This window comes from Telmatherina bonti (genome assembly GCF_933228915.1).
Source record: "Telmatherina bonti genome assembly, chromosome: 16".
NCBI classification, from domain to species: Eukaryota; Metazoa; Chordata; class Actinopteri; order Atheriniformes; family Telmatherinidae; genus Telmatherina; species Telmatherina bonti.
The window spans coordinates 16,293,612-16,314,064 of NC_136614.1; the positions used below are offsets into that span (position 1 = coordinate 16,293,612).

Genomic DNA, 20,453 nt, shown 5'->3' on the forward strand with positions numbered 1-20,453 from the left:
CAGGTAAACTGAATTAGTGTCAGTAACCAACCACTACCACATCAAATCACAGTATATCAATCAATGATTTTCTAAATTGTAACAAATTCACATACAATATGCTTATTGCATATTGTTGTATACATGTGTTGAGCTCCCTTTACTGTCATAAAGGTGTAGCAAACACAATGTAAATACTGCAGCTCAGTCACTGAGATATATCTTTATAATGAATATAAAGTTCATAAAATGTGACATTATGTATTCAGCATTTTTAAACAGGTATTAATATAATGATGTATGTGAGTGAGAGGTAGAGCTCTGCTTTGTGTCATGAAAACAGTGGAGATGTGGTGTGGACCCAATTGCAGAGATGAGGGAACTCAGAACGATTTATTTTCCTCAGAGGAACCCAGGGAACTCAGAACAGACAAACTAAACTGAGGTACAAAATGATCCAGCAAACAATGAGTGAACATGAGTGGTATAAATACACAGGAAAAACCGAACGAGAAACAGGTGAAGCAAATGAACTAAATGAACCCAGGTGAACCAAATCAATGAACAGGAAATCTAAGAAGCTAACCAAGAACCAAGACAGGAAAAACTACAAAATAAAACAGGAAGCCTAAAAACAAAGCACAGAAAAACCAAAATCATGACACTTTGTCGATTGGGAAAATATAGCTATGCTCTCCAAATTGGTAGAAAAAGTACAATATTCATCAGTCTTTCAGTTGTTATTTGAAATATATATATATATTTATATATATATTTATTCATTCATTCATTTTCTGAACCGCTTAATCCAATTCAGGGTTGCGGGGAAGCTGGAGCCTATCCCAGCTGGCTTTGGGCGACAGGCAGGGTACACCCTGGACAGCTCGCCAGTCCATCGCAGGGCCATATATATATATATATATATATATATATATATATATATATATATATATATATATATGTAAATAATTTTTTTAACAGTTTTTTTCCCCCACAGTGAACATTTATGTATGTATGTATGTGGTATTTTTAGTCTTGAAACTTAACTGTCCTGTTATTGATGTTGAACTCATGTTTATCACTTAGAAAGAAAGATAGTTCATTCATCATGATGTGTTGATGCAAGGCAGTCATTGCATCAGGCATGACAGATAAAGCGTGCAAATCTTGCATCAGGTTGTAATTGGCTGTAAAAAACAGAAACTCATTATCAGTTGCAGGCATCACGCACTGCTCTTGATTCGGACTTCTGATCTTCCCAGAGGTTCAGAGATAAATAAACACATTCATGTCCATAAAGATATTACATCACCATGTTAATAGGTTCTTTCCTACCAGACTGTTTTGCTGAACATTGATCGTTTGTGGACAATTAAACAAAAGATGCCAAAAAATGTCCTTGGAAAGTTTGATTCCTTTGTTAGTTTCTGGTGAGATAGGACAAGAATGTAGGAAGCTTACAGCCATCGACAGGCCTCTTTTTTGTTCACAGTATGCTGCAAAAATCCAATGTTATGGAAGTTGTCAATGCTAGTCTGAAGAGTGCACAACTTGTAGAGCTCACTGTGTGTTCCTGTGCTGCATTCATTTTCTATGTCATAGGTCATGGATTGGATGTGTATATGCTTCACTGATGCACTCATCTACCTCTCCTCCCATGACTGACATTAAAAGATCCAACTTAGAGTGAGGCCATGCTTGATCAAACATGGTCTGGTGCCCTGGAGCAATAGGCCACATTCCTTCAAAATGCACATACAGTCTTGCCTTGAAATGGACATTTCGGGGTCAGAAACACGGCAAATATTCTTGGATATTTTCTAATCGCAGTCTTTCTTAGTTTACCTATTCATAGTTGGGATCCTTTAATTTAGTTTTACAGTCTTTGATGCTGGTTGGTAATGATAAATATTTCACTGTTGCATGATGTTTTTAAACTAGCCAAAAGATAATTTTTTTAAAATGATACATGAACAACAGAATGTCAGAGATGCATTTATGCCCTGTTGCCCCCAACACAACAGTACACACACACACGCACATATATATATATATATATATATATATATATATATATATATATATATATATATATATATATATATATATATATATATATATATATATTTAGATATATATATATAGATATAGATATAGATATATATATATATAGATAGATAGATAGATATTTCTGCTTCAAAACCACATGGATTAGCACATTACTTCCTGAAATAATGGCACTTGAGTAAATTGCTTTTCACAAAATGATGCAGTTAAAAGGAATTTAACACAGTTAAGTTTCTATTGGTGCTATGGTGATTCAGACGACAAAGCTGTATCAGTTATCACTGTTAAATAGATACATTTTAACAAGTAAGGGATGTAATTGTGACCGCTGTGGTGACCCCAGAGACTTGCAGCCTCTGCAACTTGTTTGCAGTCAGTTAAAATGATAATCATCTTTTCCCTTTGTTATCTCAAATGAAAGAGGTTGATATTGATTTAAGGCAAATGAGGTTGATAAATAAGGGTTATTTACTATGTAACTTTTTTAATGTCGTCACAACTTGTTACATATGGAAAGACTCAAACCAGATACCCCGCAGTCATGTCTCTAACCGCAAAGCCTCAAACCAGTCCATGAATTTGTCTTTTAACCTCCATTAAAGCACACAGGGACAAAGCAACAAAAGAAGGGGCATGTGTAACAATGGTGTCTGGTGTCTAATAGTGTGTACATGAGTTTGTGTGTCTTTGCTTTAGTCTGTAAGCTAAATTACCCCGAGGTGTTGCTCTGTAACCTGAATGTGACTCAGAAACCGGTTGGACCCATTTCCTCCTCTGAGCTTTGTCATTTAACTATGGGCACACAGACACAGGCATGAACTCAGCTATTAAAAAACCATTTCAGTGAGTTAACTGGGTTCTCCATCCCATGAGCCACTCTTTAGCTCCAAGATAGACGTAATCACACACACACACACACACACACACACACACACACACACACACACACACACACACACACACACACACACACTTACAGACATATAAGGGTTTGTTTAACTAGATTTTGGTGAATAATTCAGTGCATACATTTTGCAGAAACACTTTCTGAATGTGGATCAACTTTAATTATCATTACAACCATGCAAGGACACTTGTTCAAAGTACATGACCATAAAGTTTCTCAATGCCTCTCTCTAAAAAGCATTTTCACACACACACACGCACACATGCACTCACTCACACCCAGCATTTCCCTGTTGTAAAGTGTAATAACAGCTGTCCTCAGGCCAGTTACAGCTATCGTAAAGAGACGACAACTCCCAAAACTCATTTACCACACATGCTGTGAACCTGGAGGAGGAACGGAGGTCTGTGCAGCTCGTATTTCGTCCTGTCTTTCTCTCTGTCACTGTCGCTCTCTCTTTCTGTCTCCAGTCTGCAGCTTTCTCAGCCTGGAAGTGATGTTTGACCACATTTTAAAACTGAAGGTGACAGCGTACACACTAATAAATTCATGCACTCATTGCAGAATGTGCACTTTCCAGTCTCCAGGCTAGTGTATGATTGTATGTTTGTGAGGGAGGGAGGACAAAAGAGACAGAGGAGAAAGTGTACACATTCTCTTTTGTACTGCTTACATAAGAAAGAAAACAGTCATTTTTATAAATGAAAAGGCTGCAAACAAACATGTGATTTATTAAAACTGGGGTCACATGTTTGTCATATATTCTTTAGTTATAATGGAAACAGAATAACGGGTTTCCACTTTGAGTATGTTGCTGCTTGAGCTCGCTCAAAACAGACTCACATTTAATCTTGAATTTTAAAGTTGCTCTTGCCAACAGTTTCAAGTAACTTATAACTGCTCTATACGGGACATTGTATCAGCATATGTTTACAATGCAGACAGAAGTGGTCCAGACATGACTTGTTGTAGATTTGGGACTGAACTGATGCAATATCAATATATCAGGCTCTGGTACTGACGTGGTTCACAGATTATATATCTGTCTGAATTCCCCCAATACACCTCACTGATCCATGGATAGAGCTTTCACGGTGCTATTTTCACAAATTAAAAGTGTTATGTATGGTTAAGCCAAACAAAATATGCTGATGCAGAATCAGTTAATGAAATGTCTTCATTAGAGCTTGTATATAAATAATTATATTAAAAAAATATAATTATATAAAAAAGACCATAAAGAAGTGACTTGGACAGGCACCTAAAATGAATGTTTTCTTCATTAGTTCTCTCCACAAAGTTTTATGAAGTCATCTGGGCGGTTTTTGCATAATCTTATGAACAGACAAATGCATAAACAAACTGTTCTGTAAACATACATTTGAGAAAGGAATGATGGCAAGAGCAAACATAAAACCGATGTTTTATTCAACAATATTCTGCTTGAATCTACACTTAACTTTGGAAGTAAACAGTGACCATAGGGCTAACATTTCTGTAAATATTTTTTGTTGTTGCACAAATATACACAGAGTTTTGACAGTTGTGACACACAGCTGTAGTCTTTATTTATGCCAGTTTTCATTGCTCACATACCAGTCTTTAGCCTCAGCAGACACCCTGACACATTAACAAAAAGGTGTAATATGTGTTTAGCTCTGCAGACAGTCTCAGAACTACATGCTTTGGTAGTTGTCAAGCTTACTAGCATGTAATTCCCACTTGTATGTTATTCCTTTTGTTTGTGTCTCTATGGTTTCCAGTGCTGTGTGTTGTGCTCTTTTTCTGTGTTGGCAGTGAAAAGTAAATTTCCTCCAGGACAGTAAATGCTATCGTTAGGTATCTTTTGTTGTTCGACAGAACTGTGTCACAACTGCAGATAAAAGAACGTCTTTGACACATTTTTCTCCCCCTATTTGAGGTGTTTTTCTTTTTCATATTTTCTTATTTTTATTGGTTTCAGAAGTCCCAGAAACATTTTCCAATTCTTATTTTAAGCTTCATTTTCTTCTTTGAAGTTAGATATTCTAGGGGCTTTTTTTTTTAATGTCTTTATTTGTCTCCTTTCCTAGTCTCTTCATCTCTGTCAGTCTCTCCAGTATTAGTGCTGTTTCAGGTTGTTCTTTGTGTGTCAGTGGGGAAAACTGCTTTTTTGTCCGACAGGCTGAACAACAGAACTGCTTCTGCTGCACAAACACAGGATAGACTAAATCCGACCCGCCCGTCAGTCAGTCGGTAAATCAGTCAGCCAGCCTTTGAACCTGCTTGCTGGACAATTGGAGAAGTCAGCCAGGCAGTTCACTGTGCCACCAGGCTCTGTGCTGACTCGCTAAGCTAGCTGCTTCAGATTTAACCTGCTTATATAGCTCGGGTGGGATTTCTTTCTGAACTCACAGCTGGGTTTCCTTCTCTTTCTCCTCCTCTTCTTTAACCCCCTTCCCCCACAGTTCTACACTTTTGTTTTTACTATATCTTTCCTCTCTCCTTCTCCATCTGGCCTTACTTACCTTGTGTCTCTCCGTGAGTGTGTACATGTCTTTGTGCATGTCTGTGGGGGTTGCTGTTTAGTGTGTGTTCTGTGCTTATCTTGTCCACACCAGACCGGCTTTCTAGCCAAAAACCTCAGCTGTGTCCTGATTGGCTGAGAAACAAACTGCCTCCTGGCTGCCCTGTGATTCGCCTATTCAAATTGTGTACAATGGATAAAGCCTTTTTTTTTTTACTGTATTATCCTGGTAAATTATCATTTAGCTAACAAAGAGTGTGATAAATAGTTTCAAGTTGCAGTTTAAAGATGGTTGTCTGGTGGCATGTGAGTGCAAACAGGTACACAGCTGCTTGTGCTCCACCCAAATGCAGCCCATCAAGTGTCAGCAATCATTCTGACCCCATTCTGTCCGGTATTGATCGCTTTTCAGTCCAGACTTCTTTTGTTTAACTTAATAGGAAATGCCCATCTAGCCTCATTTTAAGTGGAATATATTGTATAGCTATATAGTAAAACCTTGATGTATTATTGCGTACATCTAATAAATTACAGATCACTCACTTCGTGTTTAGATGCTCTGCAAAGGAAGTTGCAATAAAATATTAATTGCCTGCTGGATTTCTACCCCTTTGAATCATAATTTGGTTAAAGTTTATGCAGGCTGAGTGTCTGTGATGAATCAGCCAGTCAGCATTCTTGAGGTCAACTGTGTGATGAAGGGTGGGGAGAAACAGCCAGTTGAGACTTGTTGTTTGGGGATTTAAGTTGGAGAAAAAAAAGAAAGAAAGAAAAGCAAGCTGCACTCTCGGGTATAATCTAAGCTCAGTGCCGACTAAAGCCACAATAATTACTCCCCCTTGACTCATTCACAATGACACACCCTGACAAACCCTGACATGAGATCTAATTGCCAGGATGTTTTATTGGGTGAGTTTTCTGGTGACGTTATAGGCCACCAATGTGTGGAGTTATCTTGGCACTAAATTGCTAACCATACAATTTTTCAGATGGTTTAAGTTAACTTCAGCACAAGCTGAAGTTTTCCCCAAAGCACCATTTTATTAAATGGTTAAATGGGCACTGTTGGCTCTAAACTCTACTGGGACACTAACCTAGACAAAGAAGAATGGGGCGGACAGGTAAACAGAAAGCAGAGTAGTGGGTGTGGGGCATGGTAAATGGGTGAACAAACACACAAAAACAGGAGGGGGGAGGTTGAGTTTTCCCGAGAACGAGTGAAATCTGACTCTGTTCAGGGCTCATGGGTCATTCACAGATGGGAAGGATGGAGGGAGTTAAAGGAGAGATGAGAAGGATTTCCCAATTCTCTCTCTGAACAACAAGGACGCCTCTCCATCTCTCTATCATTTCCCACCTCCTTTCCTGTCCTCTCTTCTTCTGCCTTATCTAGCAGCCAGCCAGCGAGCCAGCCAGCATGTGAAGTTGCTTTAAATGTCAGCATTTGAATAGTAATAGAGATTAACGATGGAGAGATAGACACAGAACCTAAGGCCAAGAAAGCACAGGAGAGAGGTGAATATCATAAAGATAGTGTCTTTGAAAGGCTTCAACCCCCTTTAACAACTATCACTAGAAAGACTCACACAACCACACACTGCACTGGTCGAAAGAGAAAGAAAGAAATAAGCTATTCCTACTCAGGTGTGATGGATAATGCTTCAGTGTAATGTTGACTGTCAGCTGCTTATAAAGGCAGTTCAATTGTGTTACTTTTATGCATTTTAGCTCAGATTTTAACAGATGGCAAGAGAAAATACACAGGCTTTATGGAAATTGCCAAATATATATATGTGTATACATATATATATATATATATATATATATATATAATATATATATATATATATTCAGGCAGACGTTGGATGAAACCCAATCAACACATTCATGTACATGCTTTCATATTAAATTGAATAGCTTTCAGTACAAATTGAGCGTGTACCTGTTCACCCACAGGCAATGTTTTTACAGCAATGTGATGCAACGTACTGGGAAAGAGCAGAACAGATTTTTTTTTTCATTTTTTTCGATTGAGTCTTTCAAATGTGGAACCATATTGTTTCCTTTTTGAAGCCAAACTACAAAAGAGTTCCCACACTTCTCTGTTCCTGTTCCCATTGTAATATGGGACAGTGATACTGTGAAAGCTGGTCATTAGTAAAACATGCACAGGTCATTGTGTTCAGCTTTTATTTGCAGTTGTCCAAGCAGGTATGTGTTTTCACACTTTTTTTTTTAGGTACACCATTTATTTTGCTTGGGCTTTTAATAAAGCAATCAGACTGCAATTAATTAAAAACCTCCATGCACTGAAAATGTAACAAAAAAACCTGAACCACAGCAACAGTTCAGTTTTTTGGCAGTGAAATTATAAATAACATTTTATCATAAACAGCATATTCCATGTTAAGTCAGTGAAATGTCTCTGTGCTGTGGAGGTCATGTCTGCCCTTTCACCACATACTCGCTACAACCAAATCATCAGTTTGAGGGGAATAAAGTGAGATTAAAAACTGCAGGGGCTTGAATTTGAACTGAAAACTGCATTAACGCCCAAAAGAGGAGCACGGTCAGAGGAGAGGGATAACCAAGACTGAAAGGACAGAAAGGCTTCTTGCAAAATTCTTTAAAAAAAAACAACAACAAAAAAAAAAAAACCCCACATATTTCTGTTTTACCATTTACTGTCAATGGATATTCCTGAATCAGCTGAAAACACACACACACACACACCTCAGATTCAATTACCACATTGTGAGATGAAGGAGAAATTCTTCAGCCTTCAGCACTTCCAATTAAACCACTGCTCTGAGTGTGCATGAGTGTTAGGCTATGTGTGACAGCGTGCACGTGTCCGTGTGTTACCATGTATTTAGCCGTGTGATTGCACGTGCCACCGTGTATGTTTAACAGGCGAGGTGCGCGTATATGGGTCTTGGCTTTGATGGCGTCGCGCTGCGCTGCAAGGGCCACTGAAGCGTGACGAGGGAGAGTTTGTGTGTGTGTGTCAGCCTCTCTGATGTCACCTTGTATCATTTCAGGCTTATTTCACCTATTCTCACAGAGAGAAAGAACACGAGTCTGAGACAGAGAACAAAAACGCAAAGATGACACACAGGGAGTAAATCATCAGGTACAAGTTTATTAGTGTCCTTGAGTCAGCTGGTATCAAGGCTACTTAGTGATTCACATTTACAGATTAAAAACCACAAACAGAAATAGTAGACAGTACGATGCACAATAGTGCATAGATTATTCTTATCTTTGGTATTATTGATATTAAACTCTTAAAGTCTGCTGCCACTTTTGCATTATTTCATCCCTTTCTTTTCTTTTCAATGTGTTTGTCTTGCATTTTTAAGTAAGACATACAAAAAACTGCAGTGATTCAGTGGGAAGAAATGTCTCGCAAAGCCACATATGACTATAAATCAAGGTCAAGCAACTTAGTCATCAAGCGGACATGGACAAATGTGCAATAAATTGAAGGGAAACTGGATTACTGGTGGTTGGATTGGAATTTAATGATGTAAGTGTAATTATTAGTCCTTGAAAATAATTTAATTCTTAAACCCATTTACATTATGCAGTTTTTCTTCTCTTCTCTTCTCTTCTCTTCTCTTCTCTTCTCTTCTCTTCTCTTCTCTTCTCTTCTCCTCTCTTCTCTTCTCACCTTATCATATCACGTATCAGTATGCTTTGTATAATTTCTGCAAAATTAATTTTTCCTGCTGATCTTGACTCTCCATCTCCATTTCTGCACAGCATTTTCCTCTGTTTCCCTCCATCTTTCACTCATGTTGTGTTATCTGTTTTCTGGTGATAATATCTTTCCCTGCAGACTGGAACAGAGCTCTTCTGATAAATACTAGACAGACAAAGTGGTGAAAAGGAGACAGAGTTTGAACTTTACGTAGATTATAGACAGAATTTGTCAGGGCGGGTGAGATAGTGTCTGCTCCTGAGTCTTTTAGATTCCTTCGCAGATTTATGCTTTTTCATCTAAGCTTGCAATCGGTTCAAAACCTGAAGATGTTTTCAGCGAGCTGACCTCGAACAATGTTACAGACCCCAAAGTGGCTGGAAGATTTTGCTTGTAGACAAGAAAAAATATTTGTACTGAAGGAAAAATATATTTTGGCTGAATTAGTATTTCAAATCATGTCAGCATTATACTATCTTGCTTCGTTGTGTTCTCCAACTTGTATGTACTAACTTTTCATCGTTTGCGTGTTCTCATTAGACCTAGAAATTAAATATACAGCCCCACTCTGCAAATAGTTAGTACTGGTTAATGCTGGTTTAATCTGATTAGTCTGTGTAGAACATGGGCTCTCTGACCTTCCCTTGGAGACTTTCAGTGGTCAGTAAAGTCAGTAAATCACTGATAATATGGCTTATGATTAGCCTTAAGACACGTTAACAACTTTATAAACCATGTTTGTCATGGGAGTACAACTTCAGAAAATATACTCAGTCTGAGATATTTGAAGGGTAAGGTTTTGCAAAAAGCCATTTTTAGGTTAGATTGTGAGTCTTTTCTTTATTTATTTATCCTTAAAGAATTTACCAGAATTATTCAGGGAACGTAAATAAATAGTTTAAAAGAAAAGACACCCCAGACCTTCATTTTATTCAAACATGTCCCAGGGACTTCTTTCTGAGCAGATTTGAGCTGTTAGGTTGGATGTAATACCACCTTCTCTGCAGATAAGTTAGATCACACAGGGGGAGCAAAAGCTAATCAAGCTAGCTATTGTAACATGATCCGGATCCATTGCCAGCTAATGATCTTTATCTACAATAATAATTAGGAAATGGTCCTCTTCTTTGCAGGGACCCCTGGGGGTTGTATGCACCCATGTTTCTGAACAGTTTTGGTCAAAGCACTTTTGTCTGAGTCACCTCGAGTAGGTGAAGGTCAATGCAAATAACCACAAAATGATTCTGAGTGACAGTGGCAGATGTTGTCTGATGCCATTCAGCCATCTTTTAAAGAAGATTGTGGCTGTCCTTTGTCACTGCATGTGTGTGTGTATGTGCGCTCGTGGTTTCCTCTCTCTGCCCTTGAGCCTTTATCAAGTCCTTCTAATTATTTTATTATGCAAATGAGGCTCCATTATTTCATTAGCAAGGCAACCAATCACTGAAGCTGATTAGAAAATGATTAGCATGCAGTCAGTTCCTCTGTTTGTGTGTGTGTGTCCGTGTGCCAGTGTTTGTGTGTATCTTTGTGTGTGTCCTTGTGAATGAAGAGTGAGGCCATTATGACCCATCTGGGCACACATTTATGCATATATTTATACTTTAAAAAGTGTAGAATGAATGAGTTCTCACTATATTTTACAGTTAGCAGATTTTTTTCTGAAAAGTTATAATTTTGGATAGGATTTAATGATCATAGCCGTACCTATCTGAAGCATGACTTTCAATGACAGGTAATGACATCTAGAATTCCATAGCTATCTGCTAGATGTGTAAATAAGTAAATAAATATTGTTCCTGGACCTGTGTTTGCTCATATACAAATATTTTAGGCAGGAATTCAAGCTCAGGTTTTGGAATTTGAATCTGTTTTGCATATGGACATATTTACCGCTTAATCAATTAAACTCTATTCTATCTTTACTGTTTTCCCACCAAAAGTGGTGAGTTTGAACTCTTTTTTTTTTTTTTTTTGGATAAAAACAAGCTATGATTCTCAAGGACAAATCTGTAAAATGACTGCATGACAAGATGAATGAGCTGATAACTTTCTGAGTTACTTCTGACTTAATAGTCAACGTGTGTTTTGAAAAAGCAAACTGTGCCAACTTATAAAGCTACAAGTACAGCACCCTTGGTGAAATTTATCAAATTCACCTTGGTGTTACGATCTCATCAATACCAAGTGGAGCTGAGGTCGATAAATATCTATAAATACTGCAGTCATTTGATGCTGATCTTAATTTTGATGAAACACTTTCACTTGTAATCACAAGAAAAGAGCCTTAGAGACTTTACCAATACACTTAACTGTTTTGTAATGGCATCTCAATGTATATAAGCAAGTGCAAGAAGGGTTTTAGGTATGTACAGTAGTTAGAATTTGATCACAGTGCTGCCTCCCTTGTACGTATAAAATGGATGGTTCGGTGGATGGATGGATGGATGGATGGATGGATCGACATTTTTCATACAGCGCAGGAAACGCCCCTTTGGAAAAATAATTACACGAAGGGATCTCATATTTCTTATCCAGTGTTTTGATGCAGCTGTATTTTCCATTCTCGACATTACTTGCTCTCATCAGTCCAAAGCTTGTTACATCCTCCACGAGAAGCTTCGTCCGCAGTCGGGAGGGATCAATGCGGGCGGCGATGTCTGCTTTCTGTGCATGAAGTTGGTTATTTCATATTTAACGAGAAACTTCGTCTGTGGCAGGGCAGGTTGTGCACGTGGCAGGGTTTGAGTATTTGAATGCAACACGTAAAAATGTTCATATTTTTACCACTTCGATCAGCTGATTAATCAAAACAATCCATTTTACCCACAACAGGAAAAATGTGGAAGCGGCATCTGACTGCTTCATGCTTTTAACCACGCCCACCTCACATGTCCAACCAATCCAGTGATACTTAACTGGCTGCTGGTAAAATGTGTGCGCACTTGGTATTTAGGCAGCTTAATGAAGCCTTAACCACGTGTTCACCCCATGGTGGTTGGCAGACTACTGGTTGAGAACCTGAGTTATCAGAGACGCGTGCAGCAGAGCTCGCGTGATGGATGTAAATATTGTTGACAGTCAGGTTTATTTAATTGTGGTCACCAAAATCTGATAAATTTTGCAGCCCTAGACAGAAGTATTAATTGTTGGACTTAAGCTGAAATATGAAGAAAATAAAGAACAACTTGTTTAACTCTACAATATTTGAACAAGTTATGGCTTCATCTAAAGTAAAACAGAGTTCAAGATCTGCTCAACTCATTTCTGGCAACAGGGATTTGCTGTCTGATGCATGTGTTAGTTTATGTGTGTGTAATGGTTTAAGTTGGCAGGACATTTAGTAAAGGGAGAAGTGTTAAGATTGTGGCCGAGCTGAATGAGGTGTGTGTGTGTGTGTGTGTAGGGAGACATTTTTTGCATAAAAGTAGTTTCTTGCAGACCCCCTCAGCACACACATAGAAACAGATACTTTTAGTATGTTAGTACCCGCAAGTCAACGTCTTTCACAAAAGTCCAAACAAGAGTTAGGAAGTGCTCTGAGACACTTTAAAAAAAGCAACCTGTAAAGTGAGATGTGAAACAAGGGCATGTTTATCTTCTCCGTTAGACCAAGGCAAAGCACCTTTAACAGACCATTAATCAGAGCTGAGTGAAACTGTGTATTTCTACACTGTTTAAAAGCCCACAGCACATTTTTAAAACATGTTCTGTTTTAAATTAAATTGATTATTCTCTACATACAGCTTTCTGAGGCAGATTGTAAAAGTAAATAGTTACTGTATGGTAGTTTCAAAGAGACAAAAGAAGGCCAAACATGCTGTAGCAGGTAATTCAAGGCAAATGCTCTGGAATGTTAAAACATGGGCCAGGAGTACAGAGAACACAAAAAACTTGGCTCTGTTCAGACTTTACATTGAATTATGACTCAGATACACTTCCTTCACCAGCACCAGTATTCATTAAAAAAGTCAGATTGAGTTTGTATAATATATTCAGTCTTGCCAATACCAACGAAAACTTTTTGGCTTGTTTGTGGAGTTTATTTAAAACACGGAGACAAGTTTCTACACAATTTTGTGGTGCCGAAATAAAGACTTAAGAATTGTAAAATGGAAACATTTTGATTGCATGTTGAGCATAAAGAGGTGTTTATGTGACACATGCAGAAATGTAACCCAAATTTATTAATATTCAAAGGTTTCACATATGACGCTCCCGCTACGCTTGCTGCGGTGGTAGGGAGCAGCGCTGGGGACAAGATGTACACGTCCAAGTTTGGTCCTAGTTGTGAGGGGAAAGTAAAAATATCCAGAAGGTAGCTATTTTTCCCAGCTTCAGACTTGGATGCAGGATGGATCTGTCAGAGGAAAGACCTGGCACTCATATTACAGAGGAGAAGAAGCAGACGAGCTGCAGCTGAGAGGCTGTGAGTTCAGAAAATCCCTGTAGCGAGACAGGATTTCAGAGTTTAGGCTGGTACAGAAGCTACACCTGTCCAGGTCTACTTCAGGCTAAATAGAGTAAATTGACAGCCTGTAGGGGAGAGGCTTAGAAAAATGAGAACCAACTTCAGGCAGCGGACACTATACAGTACCTGGGAATTTGTCTGAGGTGGGGGATTGTTGAGATCTGCTAGGTTCCCTCTGATTGGACGCATTAACATGCCATCACAGAGCACCGTCTCCAAACTGTACCTTCTTATTGCTGTTTGCACATCCTGAATTAAGTAAGTAAGTATGGATGGATGGATGGATGGATGCCTACTGTATTCTGATGTACTGGTTTGCAGAAACGCACAGCAGCGTTGTGCATTTTGCTATTTTCAACCATGCAGAGATGTACCTGACAAGATGTAAACTGACACACACATTGTAGGAGACAGGAGACCACGGAGTTTCATACAAACTCAAAACACACATTCTGACACACAAAGGTTATATAAAAAAAAGAAAGAGTCTCTTCTAAGTTTTGTATGTAATAGCTGCAGTTTAGACGTATAAATGTAAATACAATAGAAAAAAATCTGTTGTTGCGCTCTAGTTTTCTGCCCTCCGCATGCCCCACAATTTCTTTTTAATTATGACTGCTGGTGATATACTGTGATAAGGCTTAATTGAATTGAATGGGAGAGAACTAAAGTGCCCGGTGAGAGGCCAGTCTTGAGAATGACGCTGAGAGGAATGTGATCCAGTGTCCCTCTGAGGCTGTGAGTCACAGCCAGCCATGCAGCCAGCAGCCGAAGACAGTCGCTTAGTTTGATGTTAACTCGTTTCTCCTCTGGCGGCGTCTGTCACCTCTTGGTATGCCTCTGTAGCGGGAGCTCAGATCTGTGGGGTATCTGAGGGCCTGTCGTTCTGCTCTCCATCACAGCTGCCACAGCTCGCTTTAGGACACAGGTAGCAAAGCTGTATCGCTAACTGAATGTTAGATTTATGTTGCTGCCAGTGCTGGTTGCTGATAGCACATGAAGTTGGCTTTTGCTCGTTTCGTTCTCTGTAGTTTTTTTTAGCTTCTTTGAACATGCCATTTGTACATTTTGGGTTTGAGGTTTGCTGCTCTTTCATGTGTTTTCATTTCCAGAAACTAAGAGGTACCACAACAAATCTACATAATATATGAAAACATAGAAAAAGGAGGCAAAAATGCATCTGTCTGTAGATCAATCTAGCAAATTTAAAGTATTGGACCTTTTAAATTTGTGATTATTAATGCCGTGGTTGAACTGTCTTGACTTTAAAAACTCAGTTATGTCTGGACAAGTGGGTATGAAAACTTACCCGTTGTGCAAGTATTCAAAAGTTTTGAATAAGTTTTAAAGACAACCACTGAATGAGCATCTTCCTTAACATTATGTAATATTCCCAATATTCCCAAAGGTAAAGCTGACTGCTAATGAACAACACTTTTTAATTTCCCATTGTGGACACCATCTCCAACCGGTGCACAGTACATGAAGCCCTTTAGACGTGATCGAACATCCAGTCAGAATAAAAATGTTTCATGTAAACATGTAAGCCGGAGTTTTTGATCAGATTGATTTCAAACAGATAGATAAAATATTTGTCCCTGTAAACATCGCTTATAAAATCTGGTTTATTTATTTAAAACCAAGCTAGTCTGATTTTTTTTTTCTTTTTCTTTTTTTTTTTTTTACAGCTTTTTAAAGAATTGTTTCAGATTTACTTTGCTTGCAAATGAAAGTCCAGCTATAATGTTCTCTGTCCCAACCATGTCTGGCTGAGTTAAGGCTATCGAGGAGATTTCACTTTGACTGCTAACTACCAGACTTGAATCAGATGGCAATGTGGCCTTTCTTAGCCATGTCTCATTTTACTAACACAAGCTGTGCATCACTGCTAGGTCAATGAATCAGATAGTAGTCAACAGCATTATGTTCCTATCAGCAGGACTTCTAGCATGAGCCACATTTCACTGCAGGTTGATCGGTTCAGCTAGCTGTCAGGGACAAGTGACGTCTCTCTGTATTAGAGCAACTTCCCGTTAAGGTGGAGCCAAAGGCGGCCAGCTCACACATGGTTGTCCTGAGGCTGTGGTGATGGGCTCAGATGATCAGCTGAAGGCTCTGCTGTTTGAGTCAGACATGATCCAGAGTGGCCTTGAGTGATGACTGTCGGAGCTCAGACTCCTGGTGGTTTTTTAATGAGCAGAGACAAACACACGCACAGAAAAACAGCACACAGGGACAAAATGAAATGTTAAAAAGTTTTTATTTTACGCCTAAAATTTCTTTCATTCGGTGCCAAAGATCTGATGAAAACCTTATTCTGTTTTTTTTTTTTTTTCTTTTTCAGGAAGCTGCACGTTTGATGAGGGCTTTTCTCAGTGTGATTACCAACAAGACCCTTATGATGACTTTGACTGGACACACATCAACACCCAAGAAGTGCCATATGTCTCACCAGACCTGCCACAAGGTGAGACTTGACCTCACCTTTCCTGCTCATCATCTACCAATCACTTTCTCCCTCTGTAGAAAGATGGCTTTGTGTATCTTTGAACTATTAAAAGCGCTTATATGCTTTGTAAAAAGCCAAGTTTTTAATATTTAGATGAAAATACATGACTGTATTCTTTTCAGGAGGAAACTACTTTTTTCTATTTTTTTTTATTAGTTTTTAATACAAATACTAGACATCTGGACAAACAAGTTAAAAAAAGGCCTGTGCTGGTCAGGGAGCTGGACCCTATGAGAACTGTGGTTGATCAGTAGAAGGGGAGGAAAGTGTAGGCCAGGGCAATATGGACAATAATAAACACCCCCTCCATAACACCCTGACAGTACAGAGAAGCAGCTGTGGTGAGAGGCTGGGAGGTTCAGAAGCTCTGTTGTCCCCACAGCCTCGAGACTGTACTACAGTTACTTCTATCCTTTTTTATTGATATTCTTACTTCATCCATTTTAATTACTTGTTTAACTGTTCATAGATGTGCTAAAATTGCGAGCTGCTGGTCCATATAAATTTCCCCCATGGAGATGAAGAAAGAATGTATCTCTACAATAACATTAGAATTTTATAAAACACATTTTCGGTTTTGTGGCATGTGTGACATTTTTCATTTTGCATAATTGAGACTGAAAGGTAAAATTCTGTCACAATGAAAGATGAGTGTTTGGAGTAAATGCCTGGTTTAGGTTGGGAACCAATAAACGTGAATACATAAGGGTAAGTGGTGTAAAGTCATTTCCAGCTTCAAAATGCATCTTTAATGCGAACACATCAGATCCCAACAAATTACATTTTAATCATTAAATTAAAAAGCAGAATTTGGTGCTTTGGCCTTAAGTTAAAGTTTCATGTATTAGAGTATTTTTTGTAGAGGCAACAATTTACAGAAAAAAAAGGATTTTTTTTTCTCTTCTCTTCTCTTCTCTTCTCTTCTCTTCTCTTCTCTTCTTTTCTCTTCTCTTCTCTTCTCTTCTCTTCTCTTCTCTTCTCTTCTCTTCTCTTTAATCAGTTGTGTTTTTCCCAGTGATGATGATGAAGGGGAAATTAAATCTTTCTGCCTCAGGGCTGAGGGTCTAATTAACAGAATATGAGGTCATTAATCAACAGCAGTGAACAGGAAAGGTTGCCCACTCTACGATGTTAGAAAGCAAACTGTTACAACACTAACTAGCTGTCCAATGTGGAAATAGTAACTTGCTTTTTCAAATTTACAACAACAGAGTAAAAATGTGGATGGTGTGTAAGAACAGCCAAGTATGAAGGAAAAATGAATGAAGTAATCACAGACATGTCCTCAGTTTTTTTTCCCCCATAAATTTCCTTTTCTTTCCTCTCGTCTTGTTTCCTCTGGTCTCCCTTTCTCCATCCTTCCTCTTATGACATAGTTACCATGACGATATGATGCCGTTATTTATCTTCCATGCTTATCATCTCGACAACCCACCTTTGCTGACATTTAGAGAAAAGTTCATTTCAACACAACCTGCAACAGTTTTCACATCAGCACACATGTTTTGTCTCAAAGTGTGTGTAGCTGTTTAAAACATGTTGCCTTGCATATATTTAAGTGTCCAGTGGTACAAAGCCAAAGTTTTATGTTTAGTATTGTAAATACCAAGTTGTCTCACAATGCAGCGAGGGCAGAGTTGCCACTTTGAAGAGGTTAAATACTTTGCGCAACCGTACAGGGGTATTGGCTGAAATTAGCATAGCATTAACGCCTCTAGAAGCTGGTGGGATGAGCAGGGCAAGGGGGTGGCAGAGCAGGTTAATGATTTGGAGATGCTGGTTGCAGTAGGGCAGGTTCTGAGCCTTGCCTAAAGGTGCAGGAGCACAAACTGACATTTGATGTGTTAATAATGCCAGCAGGGTGTGGAACAGCAGTGCAGTGGATGGAAAACGAGGTTGCTGGAGGGGATTAGAAACACAGCACTTGGCAAGGTTTTCTAAATGGAAGGAGAAGTAGGAAATGGGTGAAGGGTTGGGCTTGGAGCTTAAGTACTTTGCCCAGGGACACTTTGGCAAAGTTTATGTTAGTTTGTTTGTTGCACTCTCCCTGAGGGCACGGTGTAATTTAAAGGAGCAGCACTAAACCTTTTTGGCTTTTGACCTTTGAAAACAAAGGGATAGCTACCCTTGTTATTTCGGGAAGTTGTTAAGAGCGTTTGGCATCTAGAAGACCTTTGGGAGTAACTTAACTTTGCTGATTAGTTCATTGGAGGTTATTAGAAAAAAAATAACCTTCTACTAGAAGCTGTTCCAAGCTTTGTTTAGGAGTTAATTCATTGTCAGCAGCTACATTTCTGTACCTTTCAACCCACATCAATTTGCCCCATTTACTAATCACCGTTTGTGCTTGAGGCAGTATTGAATGAGCATGGCAGTTTTTGGCAGTTTCAGTAATAGAGATAAAACTCATCTATGTAATCTCTCTGGGGGTTGATGTTGGCATTTTCCACCATGGCAGGGCCTAGACGCTAACGTTGGCAGCGAGCGTCATGCCAGTTGAACATTCATGGGCTGGGGCACTGTGGTTCTGTGGCTCAGAGGACTAAAGCAGATACTCTTGACTCATAATGTTGTCAGCCAGTAACACTCTAAACCTATTTGACATGCTATTCTCTCCATATCTTCCTCCCCCCTCTTGTTTACAGCTATGTTCTCTAATAAGGAAGGAGAAAAAATACATTGAAACTGCAGCAGGTCCACTGATATGTTAATGAATATCCAGTAATGATGGATGCATCTACACAGCCTTAAAAATAACATGAAAGAAAGCATCTGTTAACGCCTCTGCAAGACTCAAACTTTAAGCTTCACAGATATCTATCTTTTGCTTTGATTTAATTGCATTGTAAACAACTCCAACCCACCTAATTTCAGGTTAAATTAAAGTTTAAACTTATTAAAATGGATTTGTTGAGCTCTAAGTGTGTTTTATTAGTCTGTTTTTAAGATGTGGGTTATTATCTGTTAATGACAATTAAAGGAGTTCTTTTGTTTTTAAATGCAAACATTTATTGCATTTCTTTGTTTTATATAATTGAATAAGGTTTAGATAACTATTTGATCTGCAGTTTAATTAAAACATGAGGACATTTTTAGGCAAAGATGCTTTTTAAAAGTACTTTCAGATCACTAATTAACTCATTAAACAAAAATTCATTAGAAATAGTGTCACACAAGAACTAAGTAAATTGCATCATGCGATCAATATAACATTCAAGACTAAATTAAAACAATAGGTCTTAAAAATGTGATTGTATGGTGAGAAAAAGGTTTTGGCATTTTAATCATAATTATTTAAATGACTCTATTAATTTTGTTTGGATCTAAAAGAATAAATGACTATGCACAATCATGATGGTTTTGCGTGTGTGTGTGTGTGTGTGCGTGTGTGTGTGTGTGTGTGTGTGTGTGTGTGTGTGTGTGTGTGTGTGTGTGTGTGTGTGTGTGTGTGGCTATTTGAGGAGCTAAAAATGAAATGACTGTCAGGTGTTGCTTCACTTGGGAGACGTTGCTGTTTTACCAAAGAGTACGGCGCTCTGCCTACCATCCTGTTGTTGCTCCTGTGTGACATATTTGGATCGTTTATATTTAGCCTCTGCTATATTTTCTCATCATTTTTTATTTGAGGATATTTTAGAATTTGTCAGATCAAAAACATCAACTATTTTAGAAACTTTCTTTAGAAAGATGAGGTGTTAGATGTTCTTGGCAACATGAAACCTCCTTGAATAGCATTGGTGTTGTATTAGTTTCATAGACTGTCAGTCTTTAATTGCTCATATTTTTCATGCCTTTTTGGGTCAGTACATTATTATTTTTCTTTGTATTTTCATTCTGTCCCAATTGAGGCAGCTGGCAGCTCCAGTAATTTAATGGAGGTTGTTTGTGGATCATTTTTCCATTACTCTTGATTGTAACGGTTTTCACCTCTAATTATTACATTCACTGATACAATTGTGTATGAGGCAGTGTTATGACTAGTTAAGTGCCACAGGTTATGTTTAGCTTTGTTGCGTGTGTTCTGATGCGTCTAGGTCTCTGGGTCTGACTGATAAGGGTTTTTTTTGGCAGGCACAGCATCTTGGCAGCCATCTTAAAGGTACTTTTTTCATGCACCATTTTAGTAGCAGTGACTGCATAAAAAGAACCGGGAATTTAGTCAGCCACTCCTTTATTTTAGGTCACATTCACATCGGCCCTTTAGATTCAAATCCTTGTCCGTTTGCTTGGAAAGTCCAGTTCGTTTGGGAAAACGTGAATGCGCCAAACAAATTCTTAATTGGATCAAAGAAGCGGACTCTATCCGCCTAC

The 20,453-nt window shown here is 38.5% G+C and overlaps 1 protein-coding gene across 3 annotated transcripts in view; it reads left to right on the plus strand.

Moving 5' to 3' along the window:
* Nucleotides 1-20,453, plus strand: part of ptprk (protein tyrosine phosphatase receptor type K) — a gene marked incomplete at its 5' end in the record, with an annotated part of 111,135 nt that overhangs the window by 31,492 nt on the left and 59,190 nt on the right. For all 3 annotated transcript variants that reach the window (XM_079256015.1, XM_079256014.1, XM_079256013.1), the window contains one exon: nt 15,978-16,100. In XM_079256015.1, the coding sequence (XP_079112141.1) occupies nt 15,978-16,100 (123 nt within the window). The remainder of the gene's footprint in view (nt 1-15,977; nt 16,101-20,453) is intronic.